Raw genomic sequence first — 19,976 nt, forward strand, 5'->3', positions numbered from 1 at the left:
CAGGGTGAAAGAGCAACAAAAGAACAAATGGGAAGAATCTTTCTCATTAGCCCCACACATAACATAGATAGAAGGGCCGTGGAATCCTCTCTTTCATATATTATCCCAGGTCAGACACTTTTTCCAAGCTAATATCTAGATAAAAAAATTACATTTTGGCCAAGATAGCTTGTTCCATACCATCTTCCACCACTGTACTTTAGGTAGAACTAGCTTTTGAGACATCAATCTACTGTACCCGGAGGCAACCATGTAAGACCCTTTAGAATTGGGAGACTAGGAAAGCACATTGTCCTCCCAGAGGGACCAAAACCTTCTACTAGAAAGGATATTTTGTAGCATAGCACATTCCTCCTATAAATCAGCAATCGGTCAATCATTTGGGAACTGCCATTTAGCCATTTCCATCTGACCACAGGGGAAAAAAGACTTAAAATCACTCACCCGTGACCATCCCACCTCTAGAAATCACTGGAAAAGAAACGCAAGGTTAGGAAATTGAGATAAGATTGAGGGATATCCATCCCAAGAGACCAACCAGAATTGGGCCTCCACCCCTCTTGCAAATCCAAAATAATCCATCCTTAATAAGCTTAGCCCCTTTCTTTAGAGTATCCCAAATCATAGATCCCTTCCCCCCAAGTGGATACCTAGAAATATCGAAATGAGGAATCCCTAGAAGATATTTATGAGATATAACCATCGCCCATATTTTATCCTGCTCATTACACCATCGCCAATAAAGTTTAGCAGCCAATGCCTCTCCTGTCAAAGCTAATTACCTCAAGCCTAGTACCCCATACTGTTTCGGACTACACACCACTTCCCTTCTAACCAAACTCCATTTGGAGGTCTCTAAGAAGCCTGCCCATAAAATTTGGCATATCATAGAGTCTAGATCCTTAAGAAAGCCCATAGGAGCAACCTGGAGCATGCATCTATAAATGGGCAAACCCTGCACAGTAGACTTAATCAATTGAACACGACTAGCAAAGGATAGCCAATGGTGAGTCCATTGATTAACTTTCACCCAAAATTTGTCCAAAATAACCTTTCATGACTCCTTGGGAAGCCTACTCATCGAGATGGGAATACCAAGATACTTCAAAGGAAGATTCCTAATCTAAAATCTCAAGGTGTGAGCAATCCTTTGTTGGATAGAGCTTAGAGTATTGAAGAAGTAAATGGATGATTTTCCCTCATTAATCTATTGTCTTGAGGTAGCTAGGTACACATCCAAGACCCTACGAAGATTGGATGCCTCCCTTAGTGTAGCCATCCCCATCAAAGTAGTATCATCTACAAATTGCAAGTGGGTTTGCGAGGGTAAGGCTCCACCCCTCCTCCAACCTTGAATAGAACCAGACTCCACATTCTATTTAATCCATTTCCCCAAGCCTTCCACAAAAAGAATAAACAAATAGGGGGAGAGAGGATCTCCTTGACGAAGCCCCCTTGAAGCCCCAAGAAGCTCAGAATGGCTCCCATTAATAAGCACTGAGAAAGAGACTAAAGTAACATAGCTCCAAACCCATTGAATCCAATCCTTCGCAAAGCCAAAGGCACTAAGAACCTACCACAAGAAAGACCACCTTACTCTGTCATATGCCTTGGCCATATCCAATTTGATAAACGTCACTTTTTCTTTTGATCTAGCCAGAGAGTAGATGACCTCAATTGTAATAACAATCCCATCCAAAATTTTCCTACTCGCAACAAAGCCACTTTGCTCCTCAGATTTCAAATCAGCAAGCCCCTTCTTCAACCTGTCTATAATAAGCTTGGAAATAATTTTGTAAATAAAATTTCATAAAGAGATGGGTCAAAATTGGCTCAACCTATCAGCCCCCTCATTCTTAGAGATAAGAGCTAGAAAAGTAGCATTTAGAGCCCTTAACATCTTCTTATTGTGTTGAGACTCATGAACCACAACCAGGAGGTCAAATTTAAAGATATCCCAAAACTCTTGAAGAAACTCAATTGGGAAACCATCAGGACCTGGTGCCTTCCCTTTCTTCATATTAAAAATAACCCCTTCAAGCTCCTCAAGTGAGATATCCCTCATGAGCTGCTGATTCATATCTTTGGTCACAAGAGAGGGGATACATGAAAGAACTTGCGCTTCCTTAGGAGACCCCCCTTGTGAGTCCTCTCTAAAGAGAGATTCAAAGTATTGTACTGCCTCCCTAAAAATTTTTGGAAAGGAAGAAAGATGCTCTACCCTATCATTCACCAACCCCGAGATAGAGTTACCATATCTCCTAGCTTTTACAGAGTTGAAGAAAAAATCTATAATTTTTGTCCCCTTCCTGAAGCAACTCAATTCGTGTCTTTTGTTTCCAATACATTTCCTCTCGCATTTCCCATTCTTCAATAAATTTTATAGCCCAAGCCTCATCCTAAAGCAAAACATTTGTTACTCCCTCCTCTCTTATCCTTCTTGTGATATCATCCAAATTAGCATGGGCTCCTACTTTTGCAAGGAAGACATTACCATAGTGGAGACGATTCCATCATTTGAGCTCAAATTTAACATATTGAAGAAGCTTAGAAAAAATATACATTGAAGTGCCATAGGCTGGTCTACCTTTCTTCCACTAGTCAGAGACCAAATCATACAAGGATGAATCCTGAAGCCACATAAGTTGGAATCTGAAAGGAAGGCTTCTGAAGAACCCAAGTTGACTCTATAGATAGTTTAATAGGTCAATGGTCTGATCCTGTCCAATCCAAGATCTCAGAGCAACATGACCACATCCCTCCAATCTAGTAATAAGAAACCAAGAACCGATCTAACCTTTTTGCAATACAAAACTCTCCACTCCAATGGTTGTTCCAGGTGAACTATACATTTTTAGTTTTAATATCCACAAGGTTTAGGGAATTAATATTATCTTGAAGCAATAGCGCAAAAGGCTCCAATCTTCCTATACCACCCCACTTCTTAGCCAAATCACAAATAACATTGAAATCTCCAGCTAAAATCTAAGGATGAAAGGGTAACATGCTACAAATCATCCTAATGTGGGACCACAAAACTTGTTTACCTTGGAAATCAGTAGGAGCATAAATATTGGACAACAAAATGACCTCCCTTGTCACAGGGCAAGTAGCAATCATGGACAGAGAGGATTTAGAGGAAATCCACCAAAGAAGCTGGATTTTTTGAGGATTCTATAAACAAGCCAAACCCTCAGAAGCACCCTAAGCTCCAATGCATTGGCATTCCCCACTACTCCACAACCTGGGCTTCAGACCTTGCATACTCTCCACAGATAGCTTAGTTTCCTGCAAAAAGAGAACATTAGGACCTTGTTTTCTGACTAACTCATGAACCTCTTTTTGTCTAGGGTTTTTGTTCAAGCCCCACATATTCCATGACAAAACAATCATTTCTAGGGGCATGAAAAAATAGAATCCAGAGCCCTAACTACCCTTGACTCCACTAAATTTTTGCTAGCTAATTTAATCTTTTCCACATCCTTTTTTCAGACAGATTTAACAAGTTTCTCTACCCCACCCTTTTTGATATCTTTCTGTAGAATGCCCAATTTTGGAGGAGGCAAAATCTTTATTGCCGAACTTGAACCAATGTGTTGATCAATAGCTGGAGAATCCATACCTGTTGTTGCAAAAATGGCCAAGGGTTACTACACCTCAAAATTCCCCTTTTGCTGGTCAGCAATCAATTGCCTACACGTATCTCATAGGTGATCCATAGTAGAATCAATGGCAGGATCCTCTTGAGCTAAGTCCACAAGCCCATGATCCAAATTGATCAAACTCGAGTTCACCTCCTATTGGCTAAACTCATCCAACACCTCAAACCTGTTAAAGGTATCATCTTACCTTTCTTTAAAAGACCTCTTTTGACCCTTGTTAGGATTTTGAGCCTTGACTAGAACAAAACCATCAGAAACACCTACCTCACCAGGAGAAATGCCCTTCCCTTTATCTGTCTTAGGAGGATTGTTCACAGGCTATGATGGAGGGGATTCTAGAGGTTTATTCCTTAGGCATCTTCGTTGCAAATGACCATATTCTAGACAAAGGCAACAACAAAAAGGTAGAGTTTCATAGTCTAATGGCTGCACCCAAGAATAAGAACCTGCACACATCTCTATTGCATCTGGTAAAGGTCTACTTAGATCAATTTCAACACAAATGCAAGCAAAAGTTATTACCTTTTTTCCCAAGGTTTGCGATGAAGTCCCTACAGGTTTTCCAAGCATTGAGGCCAAAAGATGCAACACATCCTCTCGACAGCATTCTATTGGGAATCTTGGTAAGCAAACCCATACTAGGACATGATTAGGTAACTCCTCTCAAGGGTTGAATCCATCATGCCATGGCTTGATAAACAACCTAACCTTATTGTGGAAATAAGGGCCTCCCTCAAACACCCTATTGTAATCAGCAGTACAATTGAAAGTAACCATGAAATAGCTATTCACCAACAACATTATCTCCATTTCCCCTTCTGGCTCCCAGGTCCTCCGAGCCCAAACCTCCAAGAATTGCAAGGACACCCTCATCCCTAAGAACTTACAATATAGGGAATGATACGAATAATATTCAACATCATCCAGAATCATTTCAACTGGGACCACCAGTTTTGGCCTCTCCTTGCACCTCTTGAGACAACCATTGGTCTTCGTAATCCTTTAGCCATTAGATGATCCCAAATTGGCATTCCTAGAGTTTGGAGTGAACAGATTTTTGTCAAAAGTCTTCATCCCTTGATTTGAAAACCTAGGGCCTAAAGCTGCCCGAAAATCCATATGAGGGCTCAACATTGTTGCCTCCCTCCTTAATCCAATCCCTACCAACTTCAACACTACACTTTCCCTCCCCCTTCCTTCACAATAGAAAACAGACCAAAGCCATGGGTAATCAAACTCCAAATGACACTGTCCACTGCGCATGAATAGCACAGTCCAATAGGAAAGCTTCACACTTTCCTCACGCACAACAAGAAACTCCTCCTCTGGAGCATGACCTAGCCCATAGCCCAGCAGGAAGAGCCACCCAACTCTACACCCTGCAAACCCCCAATCACCCACCTGCGCAGCTTACAAAGAAAACACAAAACAGAGCTAGGGCATGGGTGCCCTAGCTCGTGATGCAGTTCAGACCCACAAGAGCCATCCAAGAATTTTAGAACTGACAATATTCTCAAAAATTACAAACATATAAAAAATGAATTAATATTATATTTATATATATATATATATATATATATATATATATATATATAACTTTTTAGTAATTCAATTAGAAAACTTAGAATACAAAATGACAATTTCCTTCCTTTATAAAAGTATGACAACATTGCACTTTTACCTATTATAATTAAAGTTAGAAATAACAAAGAACCCATAGGATTAGGAGGCTCTAACATATTACAAGCTTATATACTATAGAAAATGACATCACATTATTATACATAATTGTGAAAACTAGTTTATAAAAAAATATGAAGACCATTTTAAACATACCTTAATACTAGAGTAATATCCTTGGTTAATTTTTTTAATAAAAAAAGCTTCAATCTACATATATGATTAAAATGTATAAGTTTAGAGTTGAATCTGCTATGCCCTTGAGATCCTACAAAGAATTGTGAACTTCAAATATCTATTAAAAAATACTTACCATGAGGTTATAGAACTTTCTCATCTTTTGTGGTATGCTTTTATGTTGTTGGTCTTTGTGTAGGTGGGGTTTCTTTTTTGCAAACAATGTGTCATGTTGTTGTTCCCTTTAAGGTTGTCATGGAGGGTCATTTTGAGGTTGATGTTGGGTTCCTTTTGCCTAGAATTGTGGTCCTTATGTGTGTGTCTTTCCTCCCATTTGGCTTGTATTTGGAAATTTTTTTATCTCATCATCTTCCCTTTTGTCTAGTTCTTCTTTAATGGTAGGAGTTAGGTTTTTTTCAAGATTGATGATGCTTTCTTTTTCTGGTGGGTGGTATTTTTATATGATTTTGAGTTGGCTTGTGTTGTTTGAAGATGACCTTTTCTTCCATTTTATTGGTAGCTTTGTTATAGGTTGTGGTCATTTTAGTGCTATTAGTTTTTAGGGTCCCATTTTAATCTCTGTGTGTTTTGGTTGGGGGATCCTAGATTTCTTAAGACTATGTTGTCCATTGTTGGAGTTCTTCCTCTTCTTGTCTTCTTTTCTAGTTTGGGATCTTAATTTTCTTATTTGATTTTGTTCCCATGAAGCTGATTTAGAGAAGGAGATTCCCCATATATAGGTGGAGATTACCCTTAAAGAGGTGGGGCTTTCTTATTTAGCTAGTCTATCAATTTGGCTCTTATTGTTTCCTTCCTCCTCTCTCTTCTTTTCTATTGATGTGATGGTGTCTCCTATGAAGGAGGAGAATATTCTCTAGAAGGAAGAGGGTGAGTGTTTTCATATGTGGATGATCCCAACTATAGGTTGTAAGGAAGCGAGAATGGATCAAGTGTTGAAGCTCTAGCTAGATCACTTTTCCTTTACTAACCCTAATGAGATGGGATCCTTTTCTTTTAAGGGGAAAATGAGTGCTATATTTGAGGTGCTGATTTCTAGTTGAGATATTTTCTCATAATGTTGTTGAATAGTATTAGGAGGTATTTATAATCACAAGTTGGTTTTGGGGTTGAGTTCCAAAGCCAAGTTTGAGGTTTGGGGAATTTTCAAAACACTCTTGATCCTTTTTGTAGCTTTACTTTCATGGGAGGTTTAGCTATTTTCAAACATATTTTTAGGGTCAATCTTTTTGTCTATGAATTTTAAAGTTTTTAAAGGCCTTGATATAACCCCACACTTCAAGGTTTTGGCACCTACAAAAAACCCTTGTTTGTTGTTAAAAGGTTATGAGAGTCTTAATAAAACTAGTGTAGTTCCATGTTTTGGGTAAGGTCTAGAAAAAACCAAAGTTTTCTATTTTAAGATTTAGGGACCCTGTAAAAACCCCACTCCTTGATGCTTGAGACATTAGTTTATTTTTTCTTTTACCTTTTCTTTATATAATGTTATATTTCTCAACTAGTGTTTCTTGGCTAATGGTTTGCTACTATTCTAAATTGTATCTCATATAGTTGTTTATTGATATTGTGTTCTAGATCCTCCTCAAAATTTGTTTATAAAAGTGTTTAAGGTTCCTTAAAAACCTAGTTTTCCCCTAGTAAGAAACTTATCAAAATTAAGATCTCTAAAATTTCATAACCATATAAGTATGTTAGAATTTATTTAGGCTTTTCATCTTATATATCTAATTAAATAGACTGAAAAATTATATTAACAAGTGATGCATCTTGAAAATAATTCTATGAAATGACTCAATATAAATAAATTGATTTTTTATCTATAGATTTTTTTTAAATATGTTAGACATTTTTTTGGTGTTAAATTTTAATTTTTTTACTTAAATATTTAGATTTTGATATATTAAACACAATTTAACATTTTTTCTCCATAGTTTTAAGAAACTTTTGTACAACTACATTAAAACTACATTAACATTGTATGACCATCATTGTTTTTATTATCTAAGAATTAGAACTAATTAAGTACTCATAGGATTAGTGTCTCTACATATTACAAAGGGTTTGAAATATTATGTATTGTAGACAAATAAGACTTGACAATATTAGAAAGGCCAATGTAGAAAATTCACCAATGTAAACTAATTTACAAATGATTTGGAAGATAATTTATTAAGAGAGCTTGATACAAGAGTAATATGGTGAATTACATTTTTCCAAATCATTTATTAAGAGACCTTGATACAAGAGTAATATGGTGAATTGCATTTTTCCAAATCATTTATTAAGAGACCTTGATATGAGAGTAATATGGTTTAATTGCATTTTTTTAATTTTAGAAACTTCAAAATTTATGTAAAAAATATTAGTTTGAAGGCTGAAATTCCCTTCCACTAAGTAGGCATAGAGCTAGTAAACTTCCTTATCTTAAAGATTCAAAAATAAACTTATTAAAAAAAGTTTATCATTTGTAGACACTTAGTAACTCTTATTATGATTAGAACAATTAAATATAATTAAAATATGTATTTTAATTTTTTTTAACATTCTTTATTTTAATCATAGTTAAATGTAAAATTATATATGTTTTTGTGTTTGCAGTGATTAGTCGATATATATTTTAAAATTAAAATATATTCGATTTTAAATATTTTAATAAATAAAATGATAAAAATTAAATAGTCTAAGAAATGTTATTTATTTATATTCAATTTATCATATATGAATGAAATTGTCATTAAAAAAGAAAAAGAATAAAATAAAATAATTATAAAAACTAATGTTTATTAAATGATTTTTAAAATTAACTTATATTTATACTTCAAATTTTAAATTCTGATGTAGAAAGATAAAAGTCAAATTAACACAATCACCCCATCCCACTCTACCCTTTCACCTTAAAAAAAACTAAAATAATTTTAAAAACTAAAAATTAAATCAATTGAACTACAATTAATAACAAAATCATAATATATTTAAAAACAATTTTTTTTCAAAAAGACATTAATTTACTATTTGAGTTTTAGAATTATTTGCTAATTTCTTTTTAAAAAAATCAAAATCAGAGAAAATATTTCTTTGTTAAAAATTCAGAGAAAATAACTGAAATGTTTTGGCAAATAATACTATCAGAGAAAACTATCTCACAAAAAGACTAGCTTAAATATAATGTCCAGACTTAATTGAGGGTAACTTATTATAATGGACATATATGTCTTTCCTTCCTTCTGATATTGTTATATTGTAATATTTAGTAATAGCTAAGTTGTGTAATACAGTTAAGAAAAACCATTGCCATGAAGAAATGCGGTTTACATCTTATTGATAAGGCACTGCATAAACGAGTAAGAGAAAATGAAACACTGGGCCAATTTGAATGGACCATTTAAACTGCACAAACATGTGTTGTTAAGACATCTTCCATGACTGAAAGCTTATGACGTTAACCCTAACAGTCCAGCAGGAGAAGAACATTTGGTTAATATCATTGTCTTATGAGTCCACCGATAGAGAATCTTGTCTAAAGTTATTTCTCACCCAAATAAACACCGTATTCTTACATTCCATATAAGGACTAAGCAAAACCAATTTGCACTTGCCTCATAAAAAGTAGATAAAATGTGAATACAACTTTAGACTTTTAGGTAAGTTGTTGTAGACAATACAGCTGTATTATCACAGCAACCATAAAAGAATAAAATGTGCTAACTTGTGCCCCTAACTATAAACATACATTTTCTTGCTATGAACATCAACATTTTACTAAAACATTGGTAAGAAACAGACGCCTAACAATAATACAATTACCTTTTATCGTTGCATAGTCTGCACATGCTACTGTAGAAGATTTGGTCCTGGTAAATCTGCTGAAAACATATTGAATGATGATGCCCACATTGCATTAATGTTGCTACTTGAATCTGATCCATCACTTGATAATATGCATGGTGCCACATTATAGCCGTTATGTTCATCTGGATAAGATTTCATGAAAATGATATCTTCCTGAAGAGATATCTCTGTATTCTGAACTTGATTGTTTTGTATTGATGATTGACTTGGATCTTGACTACTATCTGTCTTGCTACTTTCAACTGCTGAATCAGTGAAGTTGAGTTCGATTGGTGGATATGGAATGACCCTTTCATGCACAAGTGAGTTATAGCTGTATTCTAGAGAAGCTGGGCATTGAAGAAATGCATTACTGAAATCCATATCTTTGGGAAGATTATCGTTGATTATCACCTCCTCTGAAATAATTTCCCTTTGGAGATTATCGAAATTAGTAGAGAGCTCGCTTAAACTCTGATTATCATGGTTATTGGCAACTTTCTTCTTCAGACAAGTGTTCCAGTAGTTCTTTATTTCACTGTCTGTTCTTCCTGGTAAATATTTAGCTATCTGTGCCCATCTGTATACACGAAACAACCCAAAATAATGATATCACTAAATGATATTACTGAAGAGAAAGTGATCATAGATTATGGAGTGTGATCTTAAATATTGATGAAAATTTGCTACTTAATCAATTGAGAAAAAAATATGAAAGAGAAGTATTATAAGAACTATTTTGAATCTAAAAAAAATTGAATGATAATTTGTCTATGTTGCTTTCTAAGATGAATCGTATTCAATCAAGAAGTTATATAAAATTGAGATTCTTTAATTAATTTTTTTTTAAAAACCTACCAAAGGATAGTTTTTCATAGTGATGATCTGTATTTACTTTAAATCACAGATTTAAACAATTCAAAAATATACAATTAATCTGAAAAGTAATAAGTTATAGTTAATATCATGGAATTTCTCCTTAAACAATTTAAAAGTATACAAAGTTGATATCAGAAACTGTCATTTGAATACAATAGGAATCACTGAATGTCATTTGAAATAATGAATAAAAGCATGGGCAGTTCATACATAAAATCTATCTTTTTAAGTAAAAGATGAACTAAAAATGTATATAAATAAATTATTTTATTCATTCAACGGTTTACTGGGTGTTTCTAATGAAATGATCAAAGATAATTGACAATGATTGAATTATATTTGACTTATTATATAGAAATCTTAGATACATTCAAACACTTTGAATTAAAATGTTCCACCAATAAATACACCATGAATCATTGAGTGACAGCTGAAACATTACATTGAATTGAATAAAAATGTACATGTACAATGGAAATATATCTTTAAAATTAAAGATGAACTGAAAAAGAAAAACTAATGCTCAAAAAACATTCTATTCATACATTCGCAATTAAATTCTCCAGATCCACCATTTTTCTTAGCAAGGTGAGAATGAAGTTAAATTAAGTACCTATTGTTCATGATTTTGTGAAGAAAAATGATGGTGCTTTCTTCTCCCATACTAAAATTGCCTCTTTTAATCCCTGGCCTTAAATAATTCATCCATCTTAGCCTACAACTCTTGCCACAACGCTGAAGCCCTGCAATTTTTCAATCCACCACCTAAGTAATTATCATTTTTGTAGACTAAACAATGAAAGAGGAAAATGATGAGTAAATTACCAGCTCTATCAGGAAGAGATGACCAGCAGCCATGGCCATGAACACTGATATATCTCATGAGTTTTCTATCTTCCTCAGGTGACCAAAACCCTCTCTTGATTGCCTGCTTTCTGCAGCAATTGTGCTCCACTCTTCCTCTCATTTTGTTTCTTCAGAAGACTACTTGGACCCATGTGAAATATATAAAGCTGTGTCTTGTTACATTTAATTACCATTAGATTTCTTTACCAATAAGTAAGAGTGTTATGAGAGAGTATCTTTCTCTATAATTTTCCAAAATTGTGACAAGGACCATGGAAGAAAGGCTACTCACAGACATGGGGCCCAAAATGTTTTGATTAGCAAAGCTTACCGTAAGTAATACTCAAAACATTTAGTGGGGCTAAAGCTCAAGTAGATTTCTATAAAAAGGCAAAAAGAACATTTACACTCTTGAAAAGAAGCAAATGGGATGCTCTTAGGGACCACTCACATTGCAATTATTTAAGAGGTCCCAATTTAGAAAGTGTGCCAATTTATCAGTGGTCCATTATTTTAGGGTCAGAAGAGGCAGCTAGGTAGGGGGTCTTTACCAAGGATGTCCTTTCTATAAAATACTCATGTGTCTCATCTCTAAGTAATCGATGCAAGGCTACATTGTTGGTAAAGGTTGAAGATATGTACTTAACTGCTGTCTGTCAAGATATTCACTGCACACACAAAAGTGTCTAAGATTTTATTCTAGTTAGTTTATATGACTATTTTCGGATATCATTAGTACTTTTCTACTACTGTAACATCACCTTTTCATTAAGGCCCTCTTTTGTCCTTTCACATCTTTGTCATTTCTCCTCACTTCCCCTCCAAGCTTTTAAGCAATTTGAAATTTAAGTGTTTCTTAGGCTTTTGAATGCCATCTTCTATTTCTTCCTATATTCTTGTTGAATGGCAATCTTAGCATTCTTTACCAATTTATGTGCTGGCTCTATATAAGAACCTATTATGTAAGATTCCATTTCCAGTGTTGGACCCATCCAAGACATCCTTTGCACCTAAAAAGAATGTATCAATTTCTATGTTGGGAGCATTCAAGGACCATAGTTGTAAGAAGCTACTGTTTACTGTTGGATCTATTTGAAGTATTATTAGACTTTTATTAAATATTACTTTTTATAATTTAGAATTGATATAGGTTTGAACTTGACTCTTAGTAGTGTTTGTAATATAATATATAATTATTTACTGTTATAATATTGTTATAATATTGTTTTTTAAATTGATAAATGGTAATTTTGAAGTATCAAATATTACTATTTTAAATGCAAGAGTTCAATGATATAATATAGATGTAAGATGTTGAATCTTAATGATGATCTAGTCAAAGAAGTGTTTCAATCACTATTTTAAGTAGTCCACTTTTAAAATAATTTGATTTTTAAGCCACTAAAGTAACTATGATATTTTTAGTCATATAGGTAGAGATTTATGTTTTTGGCTCATTTTGTACTATTAATTTGCCTCTATTGTAAAATATTAAATTACATTTGTAATATTTTACATTTCTCGTATTTATATATATATTTTTTATAGATTATTCTTTTTTCTCATTGGTTCCTATTTTTGCTAGTGGTTTTTTAATTTTTCATTTCAAAAATTGAAAAGATTTCTTGTGCTACTCATTTTCTACTATTGATTTGCCTCTAATTTAAATGTTGATTACATTTGTAATGTTTCACAATTATCCTATTTTTATTTTTATTTTTTAAGATCTATTTCTTTTTTCTAATTGGTTCCTCATTTTTTTTAGTATTTTTAAATTTTTCATTTAAAAAATCCAAAATGTTTCTTATGCCACCAATAAAAAAAATAAGGAAATGAAATATTTTTTACATTTCTTTAAAAATTTCCAAAATAAATATTTCTACAATTCTAAAAAATATCTTATACATATTTTAGTTTTTAAACATTAATATAACTCCATAAACCTAGAAACACTACCATATTATTTGTATCTAAAGTCAATAATAAAGAACTAAGATTGAAAAAATGAAAAAAAATCTTATATACTTCATTTATTTTTACATTAAATAGCTGCCCTAAACAACCATTGGTAAACCAAGTTATATGACTATTGTATATCTATTAAATTATTGATAAAAATTGTATAAACTATATATTTTCTTAAAGTTATACCACAATTTCTCAAAGTTATAAGCACATTTCATTTTTCTCTTTTTTACATTAGGCGGGACTCAAATTGTACACAACTCTTGTTTATATTGATATTTGAGAGATTACAAGAATATATAAGGAAAGAACCATTGAGAAATCGCCCAACCAAAGCTGAAGCAAAAATTGGTAAGCGAGAACAAGGTAATATAATCAATAATGACATTTGTGCCAACATTCCACCCCTTATTACATTTTTCTTGCAAAAGTATGGAAAGGACCCACCTTAAGTCTTACATAATATTTTTTTCCATTACATAATATGAATATATGCTTTTAGATGATTTCTCTAAAAGAAGCAAATCTCGAACCAATCAATGCTCCATCAAGCTATCTCATGACCCTTGGTGAGGTGTAGCTTCAAGTTGTGTTCTTAATCTCTAAGAATCAAACTCAAATCACACAATTTTAACTTATTCTACAATTATCCCCAAGAAATATAATAAAGCTCTATTATTGTTTGATGAACACAAAAGACTGTAATTTCCCATCATATACTTTGAAGCTTATTGGACATTACTCCATATTGATCTCAACAAAACTCTTGAACTTGTCTATAGAATCAATATTCACAATATGGACATTCTTTATATTGTATCAACATTTAAAATTGCATCTAATGGAAAACAAACAACTTAACCCAAAATACCCTTCTTAGAAAAACTACCATTTCAAAGTGAGAAATTGTTCGAGATAATGGAGATTCTTCTATCATTTAATGCTACTAGCCTACAAAATGATATTATTAAATTTATTTTTTTGATATCTTAAATGTGTTTTGAAAGTCATATTAGATTTAGAAAAGATGGTTTTAGAAGCACAATAAAAAATAACTATTACACACTTCTAATCAACTTCTTTATCACAATAACAATAGACAATATCAACATTAAATCGAATCCCCATAATAATGGTACTAACTTCAATTCTAGAGAAAATATATTTTAAACTTTATATTTTCATAACATAATTAATTTAAATTTTTAACATAATAGTTTTCTTCTATCACCATTAGTGCACATTCTTAGCAGTGGATGTGAAATTATGAACACATAAGATGTTGATGGACACAAACCTTCAACCACATAAGCTAAAACTATGTGTAAATCTAATTCAAATCTCATTAATTCACTTTCTTGAATACTCTTAGTAAGAAGATATATTCCTTCAATAATCATTCTGAATTGCATTTTCTAATCTTTTCATTAAAAAGATCTGTATTATCGCCACCATAATCTTTTTACTAAGTATTTTGATTTCAACACATGAGAGAGACAAAATCCACACCCACCTTTCAAATAGTACCCCCCATCCTTAATTACTTTTGTACTCTAATTTGGTAGGGACGTGCCACCACTTGCAAATAACTTATGCTTTCACCTATCATTCTTGGAGCAAAGAATTTCACAGAGTGTCAGTGTATCTCTTTGTATATACTACTTTGTATATCATTGTTCATAGGAACCTAGGAAACACCTCTAAAAAGATTGTAGTGCCGTGTCTTCTCTATATGATTGAAAATGTGACACCTCATTGCTGGTATAAAAGCTCTGGAAATATTCAATGGAGTAGGAAAAGAGAAAAATTACAATACCATTTTATTTTTTATCTTTTAACAAACTCACCTATTCTTTGTGCACACTTCACTTTATAAACAACGATCACTCTGATTGCAGTAGCATTACTGCCTTACAATTCTAAGATATTGACAAATTGTACTCCTTTTACAAATTCTATTAAAAGGCACCTTCTAACAGATTTTATCACAAATTTTAAATCTTTGGACATCTCTTTCAAATTTATTTATCTAATTATAAAGGAATGATTGTTCCCATTATAGGCACATAAGCCAAGAGGATATGGGAGAACATAGTGGCATTTGATGGAGAGAGCCTACGCTGGGTATCATCGTATGCCACTGTAATTGTGATCCTATACGAGACTCTAACTTTCACCTGGGACCAACATATAAGAATCGCCATTTAACTACGTCTACAGATGCATAGATAGAAGCCTTTATCAGTGCTGTAATACCATGTGAGAGAGGGAGGTCACGTGTTGTGTTATGTTGATATTTGAAAGAGTATAGTTGAGATTTTTTAGGGCTTTTTGTTGAGAATTTTTTAAGAGTATTTGAAGATTATCATATTTGTGATTTTTTTGGTTGCATTTCAGCTTAAAAGATAGTTCAAGTTTTTTTTATGATACAAGATGTGAAAATAGAATAATAAGATTCATTTCTCTATAATTTTTGTTTTCTTGTGTTTCTTTGTAAAAAGATTGATGGAAGTAATTTAGTTTTGTTAAAAAAAAATTGATTGACACATGACCTAAATTACTCTTAGGCTAGTAGGATAACTTCCAACTCCGACCCATTTTACCTAAATTTCTAAATTTAAAAAGGAGCTCTTATTTTCTTGTAAAAGATTCTAAATAATCATGTAGCTCGAAAAATAATTTTCATGGATCTCCTACTTTAGAATTAGAGCTTAAACCTCCCTCATGAGATCCCTATCTACGAGAATAATTCCATTGAAAAATTGAACAACTGAAATCGAAGTAGAAATTGGCAAAATCTTTTAATAAACTAATATTTAATGCTATGCCAACTATATATTGAATCAAAACTAATCTAAATATAATTGAACAATTATGAAAGTGTTACCCACAATTTCTAAACTCAAACTATTCAAGTTGTGAGAATGTATCTCCTTTCACCAAATTTAACTGGACATACATGCAAAGATAATTCCTTTAAAAATTAGATATATTTCAACCATGAATTACTCCCTAAAAAAAAAAAATATCCCAAGGAATAATTTAGTTTTAATAATTTCAAATGTTTATTAGTTATGCAATCATTAATATAGGGCTATAGGGCTCAATGAAAATAATCACACCATATACCACAATCATATGGGTTAAAACTCATTCAAAAATTCACAAAAGAATCTTATTCTTAACAAAGAACGAAATACAAGATGACACAACATTATATCTATATACAAGATTATTTGGATCTTCCCTAGCTCTATTCAATTGTGCTTCTCTTAGTGGACATCTCCCTCTTTGGGGAAGGAAGCTAATAGATTATTGTCATTCTCTCTTCCTCATTTCCTCTAAGGTATCTAGAAAGAGCACAATAACATAATTTTAGAAATAAAATTGTTAGCCTAAAGGTGGTTTTCAATAAAATTGACAGACCCATTTTTTATAATTTCGTGGTTACTAGGTCCTCTCGCCTTCAACATCTAGACTCTTTTTGGAAAATATTTAATTCACCTTTTCCTAAAGCTAATGTCAAAGTGGATTACAAATGAAAGTTTCCTCCTAAGGATGGGATAAATGATAACTTTGATGAGGAAACCAAATGTAATCCTAGGTTGATTGGGTGTGAGGGAGTATTAAGAAATTATATGGGTCATTGCATTACTATGGTGGTACTCCTCTCGGGGTCCTAGACCAACCACTTTACAAAGGAAATGATAGAACTTTAGGTCCTTACATTAGCTATGAACCTTCATTTCACTAAAATTTGTCTTGATGGTGATTCCTACAACATTGTGAGATGTTTTAAAAAGGTTTGAGTCCCCCTTCTTGGATAATATTCAATATCATTTCTAATGCCAATGGTTTTTTTAAAGAAAAGTGGGCATGCCACTATATATATTATTATATAATAAAATGGTTCAAAAAATGAATCAAGAAAGAACCATAAATAAAACCTGACATCATTGTTTAATAAAAATGATATATAATCTAGATAATGAGGTCAAAAAGATAGTGTAGCTACCATCTTGAGAGACCCACGAAAGTTCCAAAGAATGCATCCAAAATTTTGACACTTGACATCAATAGGAAAACTTGGCACATGAAGGAATAATCAGCACCTAAAGAATCACTCGGCACATAAAGAGTAGCTCGGCACACACTATGAAACTTGACACACACTATAGAGTGAGGTGGGATAACATGCTAACTCGAGTGTTAACAGGACATGGGATAACTTCAACTTGGCTTAAACTGTAAAAATTATTGGCACTCGACAATTGTTGTAACTCATCAACAACCAACAAAATCAACTAAATATTGTGGCATCTAGAATGCACCATCTTCGTCTTCACTAATGACTTCTAGTTCAATTAGGGACAAGAAAACCAATCTGCACATCATCTATATCTACATCACTCTATCAGACACTATGATCTCAACCATCTAATCAACATGCTCACTCCTAGGAACAAATCAGATAGAATGCTTTAACATTAAAGGCTGAACTGCCCTAATCATTACAATGCTAACACAACTCTTTACATATGTTGAATAAATTGGTTGTTGATTGCGATGAGTTTTTTCTGATCATTATCATGCTGAAACAAGCCCATTGATTTATTTATTTCAACATCCAAACCTTCACACTCCCGGTTGGCCATGTAGTCTACTACCATATTCCCTTCACAAAGAGTGTGTGACATACATATTTCTTGAAAAGTATCTAATAGTAGCCAATTTTTTTGTAATATATATGCAAGTCTCCAATTATGTGATTCCTGCTTAGTACATGCATTGATAATAACCATTGAGTTACCTTCCACTTGTATGTGTTGAAATCCACCTTTTCTAGCAACAACTAATCCTACAAATAATGTATGCACTTATTCCATATTATTAATATCATGTTGTAATGGAGAAGATTTAGCTGCTAGTATATCACCCGATTGTCCCTAATACAAACCCCAATTCCAAATATATCAGGATTATGATGCGAGCAACCATCAAAATTTAATTTTACAAAACCTGGGCTAGGTGGATACCAATGTACTAAAGCACTATCATGACCACCTTGATTTGAAGAGCTATGAGACTGGCTGATATGAATATGTAAGCCTTTTCATTCACGAATGACTATGCTATCCCAATTAGCTATTACTAGATTACATTGAACCTTCTAATGACTAGCATTAACAACCTTAAAAATATATCTTTCTAGATTTTGAAGAACCATGTCAATATTTGATGGATTGTGATGAAATATCCTCTTGTTATGTTCCCACTAGATTGCCCATACCACATGTGCTGGAATACATTTCCATAATCTAGAAAACAGGGAAGAGGAGTATAGCTCTGGCCATGATTGAAAAAGATCCCATAATTTGTTGGGAAGCAGGTGTAATACCCCAAAATTGGCTCATTGCCATTATACCAATTCTGGTCTATTTTTGATAATTTCTAAGTCCTATTCTAATAGGGAATTCTCATTTTGCTATTCACTACTTGGCTTAATTGTTAGATGCAGAAGACCCTAATCTGCATTCATCATATTTCTTATTTAATTCCTATAGTACGTACTCATGTTAGTCGCATTAAACCTATTGATTAAAATTTAATTTAATTACTAAGTATTTATACTTTAATTAAATTATATTATATCCTAAAGGCTAATGTACTATGGAATTAAATTTATTTAATTTAATAAATACGCCTATCTTGATTAATTAAATGGGAAAGGTATTTCTAGTTAATTAAACAAAATTATTTAATTAAATGGAGTACTTCTAATTAATTAAACAAAGTTATTTAATTAAATGGGAAGCTATTCCTAATTAATTAAATGAAGTTATTTAATTAAATAAGAAAAGCATCTCTAATTAATTAATAGATTATTTAATTAAATATAAAAGGTAATTATGAGAGCATATCTCATTTTATTAAATTAAATATTTCACCAAAATCTCTCTTCAGTTCAAAAAAGGGAAATTTCCAGTTCACTATTGATCAAAAATGAGTTAAACCAATTAACTCCTTTTTTTACTCAAATTGAATCAGTTAACTCCTTATTTTACGCAAATTAAATCTGTTAACTCCCTTTAATTTGGGAATCTCCCTTTATGACTGAACTTCACCTTTAATCTTGACTATTGATTGAAATCGATCTCAACCATTGATGGATTCCAAGAAAGTCTATTTAAGAGACCCTCATCTCTTCATTTTGAGAGGATGAATTTGGAGAATTTGCATTGAATCGTTGTTGGAATTCATACTCACATTTGGTCATATTTTTACATACATCTTGCATTCTTAGTTTAAATTCATCTAGCGTAATAATGCATACATTTTTAGTTTAATGTCTTTTATTTCTTAGATTAATTGCTTGCACTTCATCTAGATTACTTGCACATTAATATAGATTAATTTTCTTTCAAATCCTTCATTCTTACAGGGTCTGGTTGCTTAAACAGCTCGAATCTGAGGATATCTGACAAGCAAACTCCCTTTAGATAGAAGGCAATAGGTCGCTTTGCAGGCTAATTTTTGGATGAACAATCCAATGTTCATTCCAAGATGAATCTGCATACAATGATCGTGTTGAAGTGTGTGTGTTAGTAGAGGCCACATATTCATGCATACATTTCTGGCGCCCACCGTGGGGCCCAAAAATCAATTTTTTTGGCCTCTTTCTGTATTTTTTAAATCATTTTTTGTTCTTTGTCCATATTATTCCATACAGATTTGATAATCTTCACGCGAGACTGTTCATTTTCGCGTGAGGATCCAGAATCTTCGCGCAAAGATTCTTTTCGCATCGTGCGAGAAAGTTCTTTGGTGCGTGAAACTTCGCATGAAACCTGTTTCTTCGCGCGAGCTGAATATAATTTCGCGCAAGCCGTAAAACTTCTTTGCGCAGGCTATCAAGAATTT

The 19,976-nt window shown here is 32.8% G+C and overlaps 1 protein-coding gene across 1 annotated transcript; it reads right to left on the reverse strand.

Moving 5' to 3' along the window:
• Nucleotides 1–9,041: 9,041 nt before the first annotated feature.
• On the reverse strand, nucleotides 9,042–11,269 carry LOC149541752 (transcription factor MYB7-like). The gene is made up of 3 exons (XM_089796119.1): nucleotides 11,070–11,269; nucleotides 10,858–10,987; nucleotides 9,042–9,945 (listed from the first exon to the last, which is right to left on the reverse strand). Exons 1-3 carry the CDS (start codon nucleotides 11,209–11,211, stop codon nucleotides 9,369–9,371), a joined length of 849 nt encoding a protein of 282 aa, XP_089652245.1. The 5' UTR covers nucleotides 11,212–11,269; the 3' UTR covers nucleotides 9,042–9,368.
• Nucleotides 11,270–19,976: the final 8,707 nt, after the last annotated feature.

This window comes from Cupressus sempervirens, chromosome 8, assembly GCF_028749045.1.
Source record: "Cupressus sempervirens isolate cs-2001-9-10 chromosome 8, ASM2874904v1, whole genome shotgun sequence".
Lineage (NCBI taxonomy): Eukaryota > Viridiplantae > Streptophyta > Pinopsida > Cupressales > Cupressaceae > Cupressus > Cupressus sempervirens.